Source organism: Hyla sarda, chromosome 11 (assembly GCF_029499605.1).
Source record: "Hyla sarda isolate aHylSar1 chromosome 11, aHylSar1.hap1, whole genome shotgun sequence".
Taxonomy (NCBI): Eukaryota; Metazoa; Chordata; class Amphibia; order Anura; family Hylidae; genus Hyla; species Hyla sarda.
In genome coordinates, this window is record NC_079199.1 from 101,009,532 (window position 1) to 101,028,074 (window position 18,543).

General features: G+C 48.8%; 1 protein-coding gene across 3 annotated transcripts in view; it reads right to left on the minus strand.

Annotated features, from left to right (window-relative positions):
- The window catches only part of KIRREL1 (kirre like nephrin family adhesion molecule 1), a 330,948-nt gene that overhangs the window by 20,487 nt on the left and 291,918 nt on the right, over positions 1–18,543 (minus strand). For all 3 annotated transcript variants that reach the window (XM_056545964.1, XM_056545965.1, XM_056545966.1), the window contains 3 exons: positions 10,289–10,394; positions 6,323–6,471; positions 1,900–2,027 (listed from right to left, as the gene is read on the minus strand). In XM_056545964.1, coding sequence (XP_056401939.1) covers positions 1,900–2,027; positions 6,323–6,471; positions 10,289–10,394 — 383 coding nt within the window. The remainder of the gene's footprint in view (positions 1–1,899; positions 2,028–6,322; positions 6,472–10,288; positions 10,395–18,543) is intronic.

The following is an 18,543-nucleotide window of genomic DNA, read 5'->3' on the forward strand; positions in this document are numbered from 1 at the left end:
CAGCATGCCCCTCTCCTGTGGTCTTGAACATACTTATGCCATTGGTTAACGATGTTATCTCCTGAAATACTCTGTGCTGCTGGGTGCTGGATCCTGGTAGCACCCATTATATCCCTGCTGGTAAGGAGGGGGAGTGTTCACCCTTTTGTAACCCTTTGGTAACTATCATCAGCCCACAAGCAGGCATGTCACTGCTCCCTACCAGGTTTATTAACAGATATCTCCTAAAATTCTCTGTGCTGCTGGGTGCTTGCCCAAACACACCACAAAGATCACTTCCTAAGTGAGGGCGGGCTCAGTGCTTGCCTGGGACACCCCCTCTTCCTGAGCAGTGGATGTCTGAATAAGTGAGCAGCAGAATGGAGCGATTTGGGAGCCAAATACAGAAACTAGACACATAAAATTGAACATTATTTTTTTGTGATATGACAGGTACGCAACCAGGGTGCCTCCAGCTGTGACAAAACTACAACTCCCAGCATGACCGGACAGCCTCCGGCTGTCCGGGCATGCTGTGAGTTGTAGTTTTTGCAACAGCTGAAGGAACACTGTTTGGAAAACACTGGATTAGAAGAGAGGGTGCCTTTAACGCTATCTTTGGATAGACAAACGTCTCCACCTTAGGGCGACATTCTACCGATTATCTCATCAGAGGGAATTACCCCGATCCTGCTGAATTTCCTCCCACATTAAGTGTAATATGCACTAATGTATTTGTTTTATATCTTTCTTTGTTTTATGGTCCAATCTGCCCGTTTTTATCTCTGCATATACGGTTCAACTTGAAGTGGATGTTGCTCTAATGGATGCTGCATTTCCTGTACATCGCTGGATTCTGAGGCACCTGAGTAAGGGGCCAGGTTGGCCTAGAAACGCGTTGTACAATTTAAATACATTTTTTAAAATACATTTCTTGATACCCTATCCAGATTGTGACCTGTTGGATCCCATCTCATCATAACGTGCCAGATCCTGGTATCACCCATTATATCCCTGCTGGAGCGTTTAACCTTTTTGTAACCCTTTGGTAACCCATGAGCAGACATGTCACTGCCCCCTACCAGATCAGGACGCTCCTTTCCTGTCCTCTTGAATATACTTGTGCCATTGATTAACATATCTCCTGAAATACTTTGTGCTGCTGGCTGCTTGCACAGACACACCACAAACATCACTTCCTGAGGCACCTGAGTAAGGGGCCAGGTTGGCCTAGAAATGCTTTGTACAATTTAAATACATTTTTTAAATTAATTTCTTGATACCCTATCCTGATTGTGACCTGTTGGATCCCATCTCATCATAACGTGCCAGATCCTGGTATCACCCAATATATCCCTGCTGGAGTGTTTAACCCTTCGTAATTCTTTGGTAACCCATGAGCAGACATGTCACTGCCCCCTACCAGATCAGGACGCTCCTTTCCTGTCCTCTTGAATATACTTGTGCCATTGATTAACATATATCTCCTGAAATACTTTGTGCTGCTGGGTTCTTGCACAAACACACCACAAACATCACTTCCTGAGGCTCCTGAGTAAGGGGCCAGGTTGGCCTAGAAACGCGTTGTACAATTTAAATCCATTTTTTAAATTAATTTCTTGATACCCTATCCAGATTGTGACCTGTTGGATCCCATCTCATCATAACGTGCCAGCTCCTGGTATCACCCATTATATCCCCACTGGAGTGTTTAACCCTTCGTAATTCTTTGGTAACCCATCAGCAGACATGTCACTGCCCCATACCAGATCAGGACGCTCCTCTATTGTCCTCTTGAACATACTTGTGCTATTGGTAAACAAAGTTAACTCCTGAAATACTCTGTGCTGATATTTTTTTTTATTAGCCCCTGGTTGTTGGACCCGTACCCCCCCCCCCCCTCCCCCAACACCTGCTCACCATATTCGATCCTTTCTTGGTCCACGTCAGAGTCAGCGGTGGATTTCCTGTCCAGATACAGGTCAGGGTCACGTCGGAGCCCATGTCCGTCATCATTGGTTTGGGCTCCACGACAATTCTGGGGGCAACTGCGGAGAGAAGCGTTCACATCATTATTCGGGGGTCCCCATGCGTTGACTCACTCAGGCGAGCTCTTAAAATAGAACTCCCCGTCCCATGTCAGGGGTATTGAGCATTGCTTATTCATGCCCGTCCATAGTACCAAAGCGAGAGAATATTAGAAATCAAAAGCGGATCACCAGAGGAATGGATTCCCTCACCGGCTTCAAAAGAAGAACAAATTCCTTTTCTAATGTTACAGAATTTTACTTTTTTTTTCTTTAAATATTTTTTTTCTTCTTTTAAGGAGCACATTCTCTTTCTTGTGACCTCTAGAAAGGATATGGAAAGCAGATCTCTCATGACACCTTTTTCAGATAGATTTCACTTAGAGTCAGTGTTTTGCTAGAATCCAACTAGGGGTCTTAGAACATGACTGGGAATGTAGGCTAAACCAGAAATCTCCGTGGACTACCTGACAATATGAGCGGGTAACACTGAACAATCCCAGGAATTAAGGATAATGCGATGGACTTCTGCTTGGACCTTAAACTGTTAATATTTGGGGAAGTGGTTGCTAAGCGATGGCGGGGGAACATACTGGACCCTCTTTATTGTCTGAGCAGGGGGCAGGGACCTTTGGGTCAGCAGGCTGTGCTTAAAGAAGCATTACATTTTGGGGGAGAGGGGGTGTTTTTGCCCTTATCATGCACACACACTATCACAAGTCCTACAGTACCATCTGCCCCCCCCCCATTACTGTAACTCGATCGTGTGATCACCGTTCTGACCCACAGAAAATCAGTGTTTAATGTGTCAGAGAAAGTAGTTAGTCCTGAGTCAGCTGACTTCCTGTGAACTACAGGATGACCTTATCACCGATCAATCCTGCTAGTTCTGAGACCCCTCCCAGCTCTATCTGTATACTGCTGCTATCTCTTTGGGATCAGGGCATATAGTAGTTATGCCCCCTCCCCTCCAGCTCTATCTGTATACTGCTGCTATCTCTTTGGGATCAGGATATATAGTAGTTATACACCTCCCCTCCCAGCTCTATCTGTATACTGCTGCTATTTCTATGGGATCAGGATATATAGTAGTTATACCCCCTCCAGCTCTATCTGTATACTGCTGCTATCTCTTTGAGATCAGGATATATAGTAGTTATACACCTCTCTCCAGCTCTATTTGTATACTGCTGCTATCTCTATGTGATCAGGATATATAGTAGTTATACACTTCCCCTCCAGCTCTATCTGTATACTGCTGCTATCTCTATGGGATCAGGATATATAGTAGTTATACCCCCTCCCCTCCAGCTCTATCTGTATACTGCTCCTATCTCTATGGGATCAGGATATATAGTAGTTATACACCTCTCTCCAGCTCTATTTGTATACTGCTGCTATCTCTATGGGATCAGGATATATAGTAGTTATACCCCCTCCCCTCCAGCTCTATCTGTATACTGCTGCCTCTATGTAATCAGGATATATAGTAGTTATACACCTCCCCTCCAGCTCTACATGTATACTGCTGCTATCTCTATGGGATCAGGATATATAGTAGTTATACACCTTCCCTCCAGCTCTATCTATATACTGCTGCTATCTCTATGGGATCAGGATATATAGTAGTTATACACCTCTCTCCAGCTCTATCTGTATACTGCTGCTATCTCTATGGGATCAGGATATATAGTAGTTATACACCTCCCCTCCAGCTCTATCTGTATACTGCTGCTATCTCTATGGGATCAGGATATAGAGTAGTTATACACCTCCCCTCCAGCTCTATCTGTATACTGCTGCTATCTCTATGGGATCAGGATATATAGTAGTTATACACCTCCCCTCCAGCTCTATCTGTATACTGCTGCTATCTCTATGGGATCAGGATATATAGTAGTTATATACACCTCCCCTCCAGCTTTATCTGTATACTGCTGCTATCTCTATGGGATCAGGATATATAGTAGTTATACACCTCCCCTCCAGCTCTATCTGTATACTGCTGCTATCTCTATGGGATCAGGATATATAGTAGTTATACACCTCCCCTCCAGCTCTATCAGTATACTGCTGCTATCTCTATGGGATCAGGATATATAGTAGTTATACACCTCCTCTCCAGCTCTATCTGTATACTGCTGCTATCTCTATGGGATCAGGATATATAGTAGTTATATACACCTCCCCTCCAGCTCTATCTGTATACTGCTGCTATCTCTATAGGATCAGGATATATAGCAGTTATACACCTCCCCTCCAGCTCTATCTGGATTCATGGGAAATGTAAGCAGCATTAGAAAAAATGTGATGGAATTGCAACCATGGAGCAAAACCCATGGCTGCAGCATCATCTAAAACAGGTAAGCAGAAGGCATGCACAAGAACCTTTATACCTTTCTCTAATAATAACCTGTGCTGTACTATATAAGCAAATAAATTAATTCCTGGAGTGCTTCTTTAATAATCTGTAGGTGAATATATGGGACCAATAACTGCTCCCAATAGGGCCAAGTGACTTTTGCATAAAAGAGTTTCTGAGGGCTCCATATAGGCAGATGACCCCAAAGACTTAAGGCGTACTCCAACCCTAGACATCTTATCCCCTATCCAAAGGACGTCACGCCCCCTCCATTCATGTCTATGGGAGGGGGCGTGACAGCTGTAGCCATCAGGCCCCCTCCTATAGACATGAATGGAGGTGGCATGACGCCACGACCACAGTCGCCCTAAACCGGTCCCGGACTGGAGATCGCGGTTGGCCCCAGCGGCCGGACCCCCCTTTGGATAGGGGACAAGATGTCTAGGGGCAGAGTACCCCTTTAAGGCGAATACAGCTTACTAATGTGTGAACAGGGTAAAGACATCTATCTTATAAAAAAAAAAGAGCCAATCAAATATGGCGCCATAGAGCCCAATAGCTAATGACTGGGGATGTGCGGGGACGATGTCCTTCATGTCCCCGCACGTAAGCAGAAAATTGATTCTGTGTGAGGCAAATAAATAGATTCATGATCCTGCCCGGGGTGAAGAGCGATCATTGTCATGCAAATGAGGACGCCGTTCACAAATGGCACCAACCGTGTTAGGCCGCGCCGGGTGATTGACGGAGAACGGCTGCTGAAAGTGAAATGATAATGCGCCACCATGACCTGATTATATCTCTGGGTTTACATCATATATGTCCTCTCCCTCCCCCGATCTATTAGAGACGTGTCACTTATTTGCACCAGTCATTTGCATCACAAAGTGTGCATCAACCACCCTCTATAGTCCTTAAAGGGGCCCTCCGGTGCTCCAGCGTTCTGAGCACGCTCGGAGCCGGAGGCCTTGATCGTGACGTCACGCCTCACCCCCTCCATTCATGTCTATGGGAGGGGGCGTGTCAGATGGGAGGCGGTGGTTTATCATGATGGGGGCAGTGAACTGAGAGGATTATAACATTTAAAGGGGTTCTCCGGCGCTTAGACATCTTATCCCCTATCCAAAGGACTGGGGACCCCTGTGATCTTGCACGCTACACCTCGTTTAAAATCAGTCCCCGGAGCGTGTTCGCTCTGGGTCTGATTACTGTCGATCACGGGGCCGGAGTGAGGCTCAGCCCCGTGTGACGTCACGCTCCGCCCCCCACAATGCAAACCTATGGGAGGGGGCGTGCCGTCACAACGCTCCGGCCCCGTGATCGACAGTAATCAGACCCAGAGCGAACACGCTCCGGGGACTGATTTTAAACGGGGTGTGGCGTGCAAGATCACGTGGGTCCCCAGCGGTGGGACCCCCGCGATCAGGCATCTTATCCCCTATCCTTTGAATACGAGATAAGATGTCTAAGCGCCGGAGTACCCCTTTAACAAGATCATGAGACGTACTCTTTAAAGGGGTACTCCCACCCTAGACATCTTATCCCCTATCCAAAAGATAGGGGATAAGATGTCTGATCTGGGGGGTCCTGCCGCCCCCGTGTGACGTCACACCCGTCCCCTCAATGCAAGTCTATGGGAGTGGGCGTGACGGCCGCCACGCCCCCTCCCATAGACTTGCATTGAGGGGACGGGCATGACGTCACACGGGGGCGGAGTCCTGACGTCACAGACTTCCGTTCCCGGAGTCGCGACTTAGACCCTCCAGCGCTTCTGGACAAAAAACAGGTGGGTGCCGCATGCAATACTGTGGGGACCCCCGAGATCAGACATCTTATCCCCTATCCTTTATATAGGGGATAAGATGTCTAGGGTGGGAGTACCCCTTTACACGTGCTTCTGGCAAACAGGACTTCCTGGGAAGTGTAGTTCTACCGCAGTCTGCTTGTTACTTACACTGTACATCCACCAGAGTGCTGACATTAGTGCTGCCGACCTCATTGTGTACTTCACACGAGACCGGCTCAGTGAAAAACGTATAATCCACTTGTGTCTCATATGAGCTGTCTCTCGCCGCCTCGATGATCACTCCTCCTTTGGCCCACCTAAGAATAAAAAATAAATAAATAAAATAAAATCCATTATGAAATGGGCACTGTCCGATTCAAAAACCTTTTCCTATGTTGTATATCTTGGCAAAACATTAAAGAGTCGCCAAACTAAACTTTTAATATATTGTTCCTAATTATAAGACACTTTGCTATTTACTTGCTGTTAAAATTCTCAACCTTTATATGTTTTTAATGCGATTGAAAAAACGGCCACTAGGTGGCTCTGTTCTGTTACCTGCTGCAAGTCAAACCGTTAGTTTGGTCTCCTCCCGGCCTGGCAGGAGACCAAACTCAGGAAGTGTGTGCGCGGCATGGCACAGCTCTCGCAGGCTTCAGTGACCTCGCGCCTGCTGGGGAACGCCCACTTTTTAAGGGTAGGAGGGGTGTTAGGAGTAGTTAGGGAATATAATCTGAGTTAGTTTAGAAAATATGGTTTGATGACATTTTTTTTGTTAAAAGGGGTACTCCAGTGGAAAAATTTTTTTTTTAGGTCTTTATAAGTCAACCGGTGCCAGAAAATTATACAGATTTGTAAATGACTTCTATAAAAAAAATCTTTACCCTTCCTGTACTTTTTAGCAGCTGTATGCTACCGAGGAAATTCTGTTCTTTTTGAATTTCTTTTTTGTCTTGTCCACAGTGCTCTCTGCTGACACCTGATGCCCGTATCAGGAACTGATCAGAGCAGCATAGGTTTGCTATGGGGATTTTCTCCTGCTATGGACAGTTCCTGATACGGGCATCAGGTGTCAGCAGAGAGCACTGTGGACAATACAAAAAAGAAATTCAAAAAGAAAAGAATTTCCTCGGTAGCATACAGCTGCTAAAAAGAACTGGAAGGATTAAGATTTTTTAATAGAAGTAATTTACAAATCTGTTTAACTTTCTGGTACCAGTTCATTAAAAAAAAATAAAAAAAATAAAAAAGTTTTCCACCGGAGTACCCCTTTAACCTTTCTAATATTCCTTCATAAGAAAATTTTTTATCTCCTTTTTATATAAATCATGGCTTATAAAAAAGACCACTTGGGGTCCCCATAGCATCCAGATCATAATCCTGTCCGGCTGCAGCATCATCCTTGTCCCAAGCTGAAGCACAGGCAGCGACAAAGTCCAGGAAGTAAAAGGTGGGGGGGGGGGCTAACACTCCTTGGTGCTCACTCCTGTCCTATCAGACTGCAGCATAAAAACAGAGAGGAGGGGGTTACAGAGCAGCCTGCAGTGATTGGCTGAAGAGACCCAGCACAGCATAGCAGACTCAGGGAGGAAGTGAATGCGTGGTGAGCGAGGGTGGGCTCTGTGCTTGCCTGTGACACACCACCCTTCCTGAGCAGTGGATGTCACAATGAGTGAGCAACAGAACAGAGGGATTTGTGAGCCAAATACAGAAGCTAGACACATAAAAAAAAGACATGTAAAGTATCTGCATGACCCAGTGAGTAACATGTATGAGCATAATTTTTTTGTGATATGACAGGTATGCAACCAGGGTGTCTCCAGCTGTTGCAAAACTAAAACTCCCAGCATGCCCGGACAGCCTTCGGCTGTCCGGGCATGCTGGGAGTTTTAGTTTTGCAACAGCTGGAGGCACCCTGGTTGGGAAACAAAATCCGGAACCAACATTGCCCCTTTAAGACGTCTGAAGAGTAATTTGGGGCACCGTGTATGAGCTGGCACGATTCCCCCCCCCGCTCCGCAGCGGAGCCCGTCTCCACTTATTGCCCGCACTACACAAACACGGAGGATAACAGGCGCTCTTGAAGGCAGCGATAAATAAAACATTAATACACCCGTTCGGTTAAATATGCACGATTGTAAAACAGAAGCAGTTGGCAGTAAACAGGATCGTAAAATAAAAAGGCATTAAATTCCTCAGATAAGGTGTTTAATGGACGTGTAGGGCTCTCGCCTCTGCTACATCACTGCCGCTGCTGTGTATACTCCGATGGGGGATTAGAGGCCTGGGCCGCGGTGGAGTCTGGGAGGAGCTTAAAGGGACTTTACCCTTAAAAATCAAACGTTCCACAAATATGTCAACTCCGCTGCTGAGTGACAACCAATATGGCCCCCATGACAACCAATATTGCCCCCATGACAACCAATATGGCCCCCATGACAACCGATATGGCCCCCATGACAACCGATATGGCCCCCATGACAACCGATATGGCCCCCATGACAACCGATATGGCCCCCATGACAACCAATATGGCCCCCATGACAACCAATATGGCCCCCATGACAACCAATATGGCCCCCATGACAACCGATATGGCCCCCATGACAACCGATATGGCCCCCATGACAACCAATATGGCCCCCAGGATTTGGCAAATTCTGCTCTGTGACTAACCTGCATAGGGTATAATGGGGCAGGATCGACAACTAAAGGTTCCCATACACATTAGATTAAAGGGGTATTCTGTATGCTCCACAGGAAGTTCTTTTCTTTTTTAATTTCCTTTCTGTCTGACCACAGTGCTTTCTGCTGACATCTCTGTCCATTTTTGGAACTGTCCAGAGCAGGAGCAAATCCCTATAGCAAACCTATCCTGCTCTGGACAGTTCCTGACACGGACAGAGGTATCAGCAGAGAGCACTGTGGTCAGGCTGGAAAGGAAATTAAAAAAGAAAAGAACTTCCTGTGGAACATACAGAAGCTGATAAGTACTGGAAGAATTAAGATTTTTTAATAGACATAATTTACAAATCTGTTTAACTTTCTGTCATCAGTTGATTTAAAAAAAAAAAAGTTTCCCAGTGGAGTACCCCTTTAAAGGGTACTCCGTCCCTAGACATTTTATCCCCTATCCAAAGGATAGGGGATAAGATGTCTGATCGCGGCGGTCCCGCCGCTGGGGACCCCCGCGATCTCCCTGCTGCACCCGGCGTTCGTTTAGAGCGTGGGGTGCAGCGTCGGAGGTTCGTGACATCACGGCCACACCCTGCTCGTGACGTCACGGCCACGCCCCCTCAATGCAAGTCTATGGGAGTGGGCGTGACGGATGTCACGCCCCCTCCCATAGACTTGCATTGAGGGGGCGTGGCTGTGACATCACGAACAGGGAGTGACTGTGACGGCACAGAGTGAAGTTCACTTCGTGCAACGGATGTCTGGTGGGCCGCAATCAGACATCTTATCCCCTATCCTTTAGATAGGCAGAGTACCCTTTTAAAGCTCCTGGGCACCATGGCAACATTTGTGCCAGGGTCCCTAACTGTTGTTTATAAGATAAGACTCCTCTGTCATCCGGGCCCAGGTGCCTCTGCGTCCCCCTCAATTTACGCCCCTGTGTTTTGGCTCCTCACAGTGTGTGGTATTGCAGCTCAGTTCCATTGAAGTGAATGGAGCCGAGTTGTAATTCCAAACACAACCTGGGCACAGGAGTGGCGCTATTTCCCGAAGAAGGCAGCAAAGTTTTTCTAATCCTGGATATAACCCCAAGATTGCATTTTATTTGTAAAGCAGTAAATCTGCTGACGTCGGGGTCGGTCAATCAACCGCCTTCTCATTTTTGTAATGAATCAAATGCGGCGGGATCTGAAGTACCGCAGTTTATTCAATATGGCGTCAATACTGTTGGCAGTGGTGCCAGTTGTCAGCGCTCGGCTTCACCCATTATATCTCCACTGCAGAGGAAGCACAGCTCAGCCATTAGTAAATGAGCCTTGGCTGAATAGTTGCCAGATATAAAGAACTTATCGCGATGGTTGCGCCAATGTGTAATCTGATTGACTTTTTTTTTTAATTGCCTAAAGATTTTTAGCAAGGGATTGAAAAATGAAATACGTGTCAAGTATATATACCGACCTGTAACCTTTAATGGCGGGGTTAGCGGTGGCCATGCAGGTAAAGCGCACCCGTTCACCTTCTTGGACTGTTTGGGGGTGGATGGAAAGAGTGACGGTGGGCGGGTCTGCGAAGAAAACACATGAAAGGGTTAAAACATGACTATAAAGAATCGTTTGTTATCACCTAGGAAGAGAATAAATATTAGACGTCATTAATAGTGAGTACAGCTCTGGAGTATAATACAGGATATAACTCAGGATCAGTACAGGATAAGTAATGTAATGTATGTACACAGTGACCTCACCAGCAGAATAGTGAGTGCAGATCTGGGGTATAATACAGGATATATCTCAGGATCAGTACAGGATAAGTAATGTAATGTATATACACAGTGACCTCACCAGCAGAATAGTGAGTACAGCTCTGGAGTATAATACAGGATATAACTCAGGATCAGTACAGGATAAGTAATGTATGTACACAGTGACCTCACCAGCAGAATAGTGAGTACAGCTCTGGAGTATACAGGATATAACTCAGGATCAGTACAGGATAAGTAATGTATGTACACAGTGACCTCACCAGCAGAATAGTGAGTGCACCTCTGGAGTATAATACAGGATATAACTCAGGATCAGTACAGGATAAGTAATGTAATGTATGTACACAGTGACCTCACCAGCAGAATAGTGAGTACATCTCTGGAGTATAATACAGGATATAACTCAGGATCAGTACAGGATAAGTAATGTAATGTATGTACACAGTGACCTCACCAGCAGAATAGTGAGTACAGCTCTGGAGTATAATACAGGATATAACTCAGGATCAGTACAGGATAAGTAATGTAATGTATGTACACAGTGACCTCACCAGCAGAATAGTGAGTACAGCTCTGGAGTATAATACAGGATATAACTCAGGATCAGTACAGGATAAGTAATGTAATGTATGTACACAGTGATCTCACCAGCAGAATAGTGAGTACAGCTCTGGAGTATAATACAGGATATAACTCAGGATCAGTACAGGATAAGTAATGTAATGTATGTACACAGTGACCTCACCAGCAGAATAGTGAGTACAGCTCTGGAGGGTGTGGTCGCTAGGTGTGTCTGTTGCTGAGCTCCTGAGACTCCAGACTTCCAGAGGAGAGAGGCTGATTTTTCCACCTGCTTTCCCAGGAAGGTGGCAGATTCCTGGGGGAGCCATCAGCATGAATCCCCTGACCTCCACTCCTCGGTCCAGGCTGGCGAGGGGTGTAGAGGGAAAGCTACCAGCCAGTGCCCCGGCTGGAGGGGTTAGAAGATCTGGCAGGGTCCGCAGCGATGTGGATTCTGTCCCTCCAGCAATGGTTGGAAGCCGCAAGGCTCTCAGCCAGGAAGAAAAGCCTGCAAGCAAGACAAGTTTAAAGAAGGTCTCTGCAGCACAGAAGAGCTCCTCCAAGAGCCAGGTTGTGGAGCAGTGGGGCCAGAGAAGACCCAAGGAGTCTATGGCGACATACAGCTCCAGACTTGCTGCCAAGATTAGCGAGTACGAACTCCTTGGGAAGAAGCTGAGGGAGCTGAGAGAGGAGCTAAAGTTTGCAAAGTATCAGGTGAGCACAACTACCAAGCGCAGGAAACCAGAGTACTCTGCAAGGGTTAAGTCCTTGAGGCTGGAGCTGGAGGAGACTGAGCTGAGGAGAATGGCTGTCCTGGAGGGGAGCGATTTATTTAGGGAGAAACTTCTTAATGAGGATCGCTCCTCCAGGATGAAATCCCCAGTAAAAGAAGAGGAGATTGGGGGTGATTGTTCAGCAGATGAGAGCAGTAGTGAGGATGAGGTCCAAGAAATGGAGGCTGAAGAGGCTAAGGTGCTGGCAAGTGGGGAAGCTGTGGAAGCCAAGCCGCAGCCAATGCAGGGTGTAAACATGTCCCAAGCAAGTCTACCTGCAGGACAAGTGGCATTACCACCTTCATCGGGCGAGAGTGCTGGCGAGGAGGAAGAGGGTTGTGGTGGCGCCCTGCTGGCACAAATTGTAAAGATGGAGTCCCCCATGCATTTGGATAATTTTAGTTTTGGCGACGACCTTGGAGAGGAACAAATAATAAAAAAGAAGAAGAAAAGGCAGAAAAAAACATCTGAGCAAGTAAGCCTGATTTATGTTCCTTTTGTGCACCCTGGGCCGGCTGCAAAGTCAGTTCAGGGTGCAGACCCTGGTAATCTGCCTGTCCCCCCTTCTGCAAATGTGGAGCGGGGCCAGAACACCTGGGATAATAAAGTAAAGATGGGGGAAAGCGCTGACCTCGCTTGTCATAGTAGCGGGGCCAGCACCGGCAAAGATACGGCCAAGGGGCCGGACAGTGTTGCGGACAAGGTAGCATGTCCCCAGTTAGGGGATATTGGCGTTGCGGGGCACTCCTCTGCAGGTGACGGGGGAAGTGTCCAGGTGGCAGAGGTTGGTATGGAGCTCGGGCGGCCGGGCAATTATAAAGACAAGGGAGAGGGCAGCTCCCAGAAAAGGTCTGGCACTGCGGGGCACTCCTCTGCAGGCAAAGGGGGGAGTGTCCAGGTGTCTGGAACCGGAGCGCCATTCTCGGCGGCCCAGTCAGCGGTGTCTGGCTCTTTTGAGTTGTGGCGCTGTGGTGGGGCTGCTGTGGGTGGAGCTGGCGGTGGAGGACTGGTACCACAGGAACATGGACATGATACAACCCATGCAATGTTAGTAGCAGTTAAAGAAATTGAAGCCGAGGTATTGGCGGAGGCCGAGGGCAAAGTATGCGACAAAGCAGCTTCTTCCGATATTTCTAAAGGGAAGACTGCTGCAAGGTTGAGTGTGCCCAATGAAGCCAATGATGCAAGTGTAAAGCCCGGCATCATAAAGCCAGCAAGATTACATCCCGGCCAGTCCAGTGCAGCTAGGCAGGAGGAGACAGGCATAAATGTTATGTGTAATGTTACTGCCTCTACTGTTGTTTCTGGGGGGAGTGGTGTCGGTCCGGCTGCCCCCCCGGTAGCGACTGCTCCAATAAGGAGTTATGCTAATGTCGCTGCTGGGGGTCCCAGGGGATCCTCATCTCTTAATCCAGGGGAAGGTAACTTGCAACAGCGCCTCCTGGAGGCTTTAAGGAGAGGGGATAGAACGCTCCAGGTAGAGGGCCGGGAGGTCGACTTGTCTTTTTGGATAGAAAGACATGGACTTGGGGCATTCCGAGAGCATAATGGGGAGGTGGTCTGGTCCCTTCCAACAAGCGGGCAGGAGCGTGGCCGGAGGAATGTGGCCCGTCTGGTATGGAGAGGCGGTGATGCATGCCCTTCTAGGGCAAAAGTTGTGGAGCTTCTTTTCCAGATGGGATTCAGGGCTAATGACATCTTTGCTCTGATCCACCCCTTCGGTACCTCTGAGTTCGACATCAGTTTTGTGAAGCCAGAAGGGCTTGAGCTCTTTTGGTCTAATCACGCACTGGTGAAGGACGAGCCTGTCTGGCAGGATTTCGCTGTGAAGGCGGTATCCCGCCAGAGTTTTGTCAAGAAAGTGACCGTTCTGACACGTAACGAGTCTCTTTCTTGCTATGACATAATGACCTGGCTGAGCAGGTATGGGGAGGTGACGGACGTCCCCAAGAAAAATCTGGATGAACATGGCATTTGGTCTGGAGCCTGGACGTTTTCCGTCCGCCTCCGCCGTTCAGGTAACACTGTCGCACACATTCCATCAGCCGCCTTTCTCGGCCGCGATAGGATCCAAGTCTTTTACCAGGGACAGCCGAAGCTGTGCCACAAGTGTGGTGATCCCACACACTTTAGCGCAAACTGCACTAAGCAGATGTGCGCATTGTGCGGTGCGGAGGGTCATCTGGCTGCAACCTGTGGCCAGATTCGCTGTAACCTGTGTGGTGACCTTGGTCACCCATTTAGCCGGTGTCCCCGCTCATTCTCCAATGCTGTGACCACCCGGGATGGGGAGAGCAGTGAGGTTGCCTCATCTGGGGTGGGGACCAGCAGAGGAGAAGGGGCACTAGAGCCAATGAAGAAAGTTAAGAACAAGAGCCCCTCTAAGCTTAGGAGGGAGGAGAGGCGCAGAAGGAGCAGGGATCTTGAAAGTTCCCTGGTAGAAGGTGCAGTCCGGGATCCTGCTCCCGACGCTGGCTCAGAGAAGACAGCTGAGGCTCTTGGGGACGCCGAGTTAGGTGAAGAGATAAGGAAACTTCGTAAAGAGGAGGCAAATAGGGCCATTTCCTCAAGTTCCTCTCAATATGAAAGTTTGGATGAGGAAGATGGGAAAGGGCAAAAGGAAAAACAAAAGTGCGGCAGAAGGAGGCAGGGCCAGAGGGTACTCAGGGCATCATCTTCCTCCTCCGGTGTTGCAGGCCAAGTGCCTGGGAAAAGCCTGACCAACCCCCCTCTGATCGTTCTATCCAATAGGTATCGGGCCCTTGGCAAGGACTCTTCCCTTTCTTTGGAGGGGGAGGCTGAGAGTCTTTGTTCAGAGGCGGAGGAACCTCCGGGAGGTGCTGAGCCTGTTCCTTCTGAGGTAACTTCCTTGGGAGGGCAGGTGGCCCCTGGGTCAGGAGATGAGGATCGTGGGATGGATATGTCAGCATCCCTAAAGAGGTCTAAAAAGAAGGAAAGGGGGTCTTCTTCTGATGGGGAAGGGGGGAAGAAGAAGGGTAAGAGGTAAATGAGATAGGCCATTCAACTTGATCACTCAGGATGGTGGCACTCACCCCATTGACGCTGGCATCCATTAACTGTGCCAGCATTAAGTCTGATATGGCTAGATTTGCAGCCTTTGATTTTCTCGGCCGAGTTGAAGCCGACATTTTGTATCTGCAAGAGACCAGGTTGTCAGATCTAGCCTCCCTGGTAAAAGCCAGGAGAGAGTGGAGGCGCGGCCCCTCCCACTGGTCTCTTGCGGCTGAGCCATATAGTGGGGTGGCGGTCCTTTTTACCGCTCCTGTTGAATGCAGACGGGTTATGGAGTTGGAAATGGGGAGGTGCCTGATCTTAGATGTCCTCATGAAGGGGCAAGAGCTCCGGCTCATTAACATCTACGCCCCACAAACAAAGTGGGACCGTAAAAGCCTCTTTATGAGGATCAAGCCCTTCCTTTTTACAAGTCGGCAAGTGATCTTTGGAGGGGACTTCAATACTGTCACGAGGTCCCAAGATAGGAGAGGCTCCAATGGTCCGCTGGCTTATGACAGTACAGCCCTCAATAGCATAGTTAGGGAAGCTCGCCTAGAGGACGCCCACATCCGGAGCCCCTCAGGCCACGCGGGTTTCACCTATCATCGAGGTAGCTGCAGGTCTAGGATAGACAGGTTTTATTTAAAGGAGGAAGCCGTCTCTTCCGCAGTGTCCGTGATTGAGGTGGAGTTCTCCGATCACTGTATGATTTTGTTTTCCTTGAATGTTTCAGAGACCCCCCGGATGGGTAAAGGTTATTGGAAGCTGAATTCGTCCCTCCTGGAGGAAGCGGAGATAAGACAGTCCTTTGAGGATTTTCTTCAGAGTCAGGTACCTTTACTGGGCCTTTGTAGTAGTAAGTCAGAGTGGTGGGAGATATTCAAGAAGCGGGTTGCGGGGTTCTTCCGCCAGCTCTCGAGCCTCAGGTCCCTGAACAGGTATCGCCTGTATCAGGGTCTGAGGAGGAAACTCGAGCTTCTCGTCTCGACTGGAGGTAGCCGAGAGGATATCTCCAGAGTGAAATCCTTGCTGATGAGGTGTCAGTACGATAGGCACGCATCTTTGGTTTTTGAGAGGGATTTCGGGAAGTACCGCTCGCCCGACCCTTACAGAAACTGTAAGATGTCAGTGAGTAGTAAAGTCATTTCAGGACTGATCGATAGTACGGGATCTCTGAATCGGTCCAGATCAGGGATCCTGGAGGTTGTCAGATCCTTCTACTCACACCTCTTGGGGAGGAAGGATCTAGATCGGGACAAGATGTCGGCTTTCCTGGCTGAAACCATTCCTGAGCCAGGGGTAGACCCCTCTCTTGATGTTTTGGCAGAAGAAATCAGGGAAGAGGAAGTGAGACTGGCGATCGAGGGGCTTGCCCCTAAGAAGTCTCCAGGTCCGGATGGCTTAACATCCGAGTGGTACAGGACCTTTAAGGAGTCTTTAGCTCCCCTCTTGACTGAGGTATTTAATGAGTGTCTCTCCTCGGGCACTCTGCCAAAGTCAATGAGGAGGTCGGCCCTGATTCTTCTCTCAAAGGGTAAAGATCCTAGCCGGATTGAGAATTGGAGACCCATAGCTCTTCTCAATACGGACAGGAAGCTTCTGGCCAAGATACTGTTTAATCGGTTGGTGAAGTTTGCACCCCGGCTCCTTTCGGGGGCCCAGCACTGCTCTGTTCCGGGCCGAAGCACCTTAAGTGCTGTCCTCAGTGTCAGGGAGGCAGTGGAGCGGAGTAGTGCGGGTCTCTGGAAGGGGTACTTGTTGTCCCTGGATCAGGCCAAAGCATTTGATCGGGTGAACCACGAGTACCTCTGGTCCGTCCTCCTGAGATATGGCTTACCGAGTACTTTTGTGAATTGGCTTGTCACCATATATGCAGGGGCAGAGAGTTTCCCACTGGTGAACGGTTGGTCTGGCCGCTCTTTTGAAGTGGGGTCCGGAGTCCGTCAGGGTTGTCCTTTGAGCCCGCTGTTATACGTGTTCGCAATCGATCCCTTCGTTCGGAGGGTAGATTGTGGGCCGTTAGCGGGAGTCGGGATGAGTCTGGCGGAGCTGGATGTCGCCCAGAGAGTGGTGGCGTACGCTGATGATGTCACCATTTTCGTCTCCTCGAGGGTGGAGGTCGAGGTGGTGATGTCGGAGGTGGATCGTTACTCGGAGGCATCCGGGTCCAAGATCAATCGGGATAAGTGTGAAAGTCTCTGGCTGGGAGGGGGAGATCCCACGTTTGATCTCCCGGACACCCTTCCAGGGCTCCAAGAGTCAGCAAAAGTTTTGGGCATCACATTCGGCCAGGATGATTATCCCACCAAAAACTGGGACGGTAAGCTCCAGGATGCCACTCAGAAGGTGGACCAGTGGAAGGGTTGGTCTATGACCCTCAGGGAAAGGGTACACCTGATCAAATCGTACCTGCTCCCCTTGTTTATCTATCTGGGCAGCGTATGTATCTTGCCAGAGGCTTACTACACTAGGGTCTACAGCCTGTTTTTCCAACTGTTATGGGGGAACAGGTTGAACCTAGTCAAGAGGGAGGTTACGTACCGCACGAGGAGACTAGGGGGTTTATCTATGGTAAACCCTGTGGTGTTCTTAACGAACACCTTCTTGAAAGCCAACATCGCAAACCTCTGGAAAGAGAGGGCTCCTCCGTGGGTACTCTCCTGCAGGGAGTGGTTTCGGCCTTTCTTCCAGGAATGGGAGACAGGAGGGCAAGTGAAGGACCTCCGTACACCACATGGATATCTTCCGGCTTACGCTACCCCGACTCTGAAGGCGTTACGTCGGTGGGGTCTGGGAGTGTGGGAGATCAGGACCCAGTCAAGGCGTTCCCTTGACAAACGGGTTCTGTTGACCCACTTCCAGAAGCCTCTGGCGCTCAGGGACTGCCCAGGTCGGGATCTGAGGGTTGGTTTAAGTCTTTTGAACTCGAAACGGATCCCCCAGAAGTTTTGGGACTTGGCCTGGCGCTGCTTTCAGGGGAAGCTATGTGTAAGGGACAACCTGAAGTGTAGGAGCTCTGATGACCGGGACTGTCCCCGAGAAGAGTGCGGGAACACGCTGGAAAGCATGGACCACTTCCTGCTTCATTGTCCCTTTAATATAGGGGTCTACAACCGGGTGGGCGCTTCCATCGGCTGGAGTCAACTTGCCGGCCTTGCCTATCCGGAGTGGGCTTATGGAGCATTCAAGATCCTGGGTGGCCGAGATCGGTGCACATTATTTTTAGTTAGCTTAGTGGTTAGGTACCACACGTGGAATGCACGGTGTTTAGTATCTACACAGCGAAAAGTCCTCTCTGAGGTGGAGGTCTGTAGGAATATCACTGGTGACCTCGGGAAGATCAGGTCTTTAGAGTATGGCAGATTGGGTACAAGTAGGGCTTCCCTCCTATGGAGAGGGTTTTCATTTGATGTGCCCTAGATGCTGAACCCTTTGGGGGAGGCACCTTAATTCTGGTTAGGGATAGAGTGGTAGGGTCAGTGTAGGGTCAGTGTGTAGGGACAGCTTAAACTTTAGGGGCAGCGATAGTGTGAGTCTAGGGAAAGTAGGTGAGGGATAGGTTTAAAAATTATTTGGTATCTGGTCTGCCATACTCTGATCCC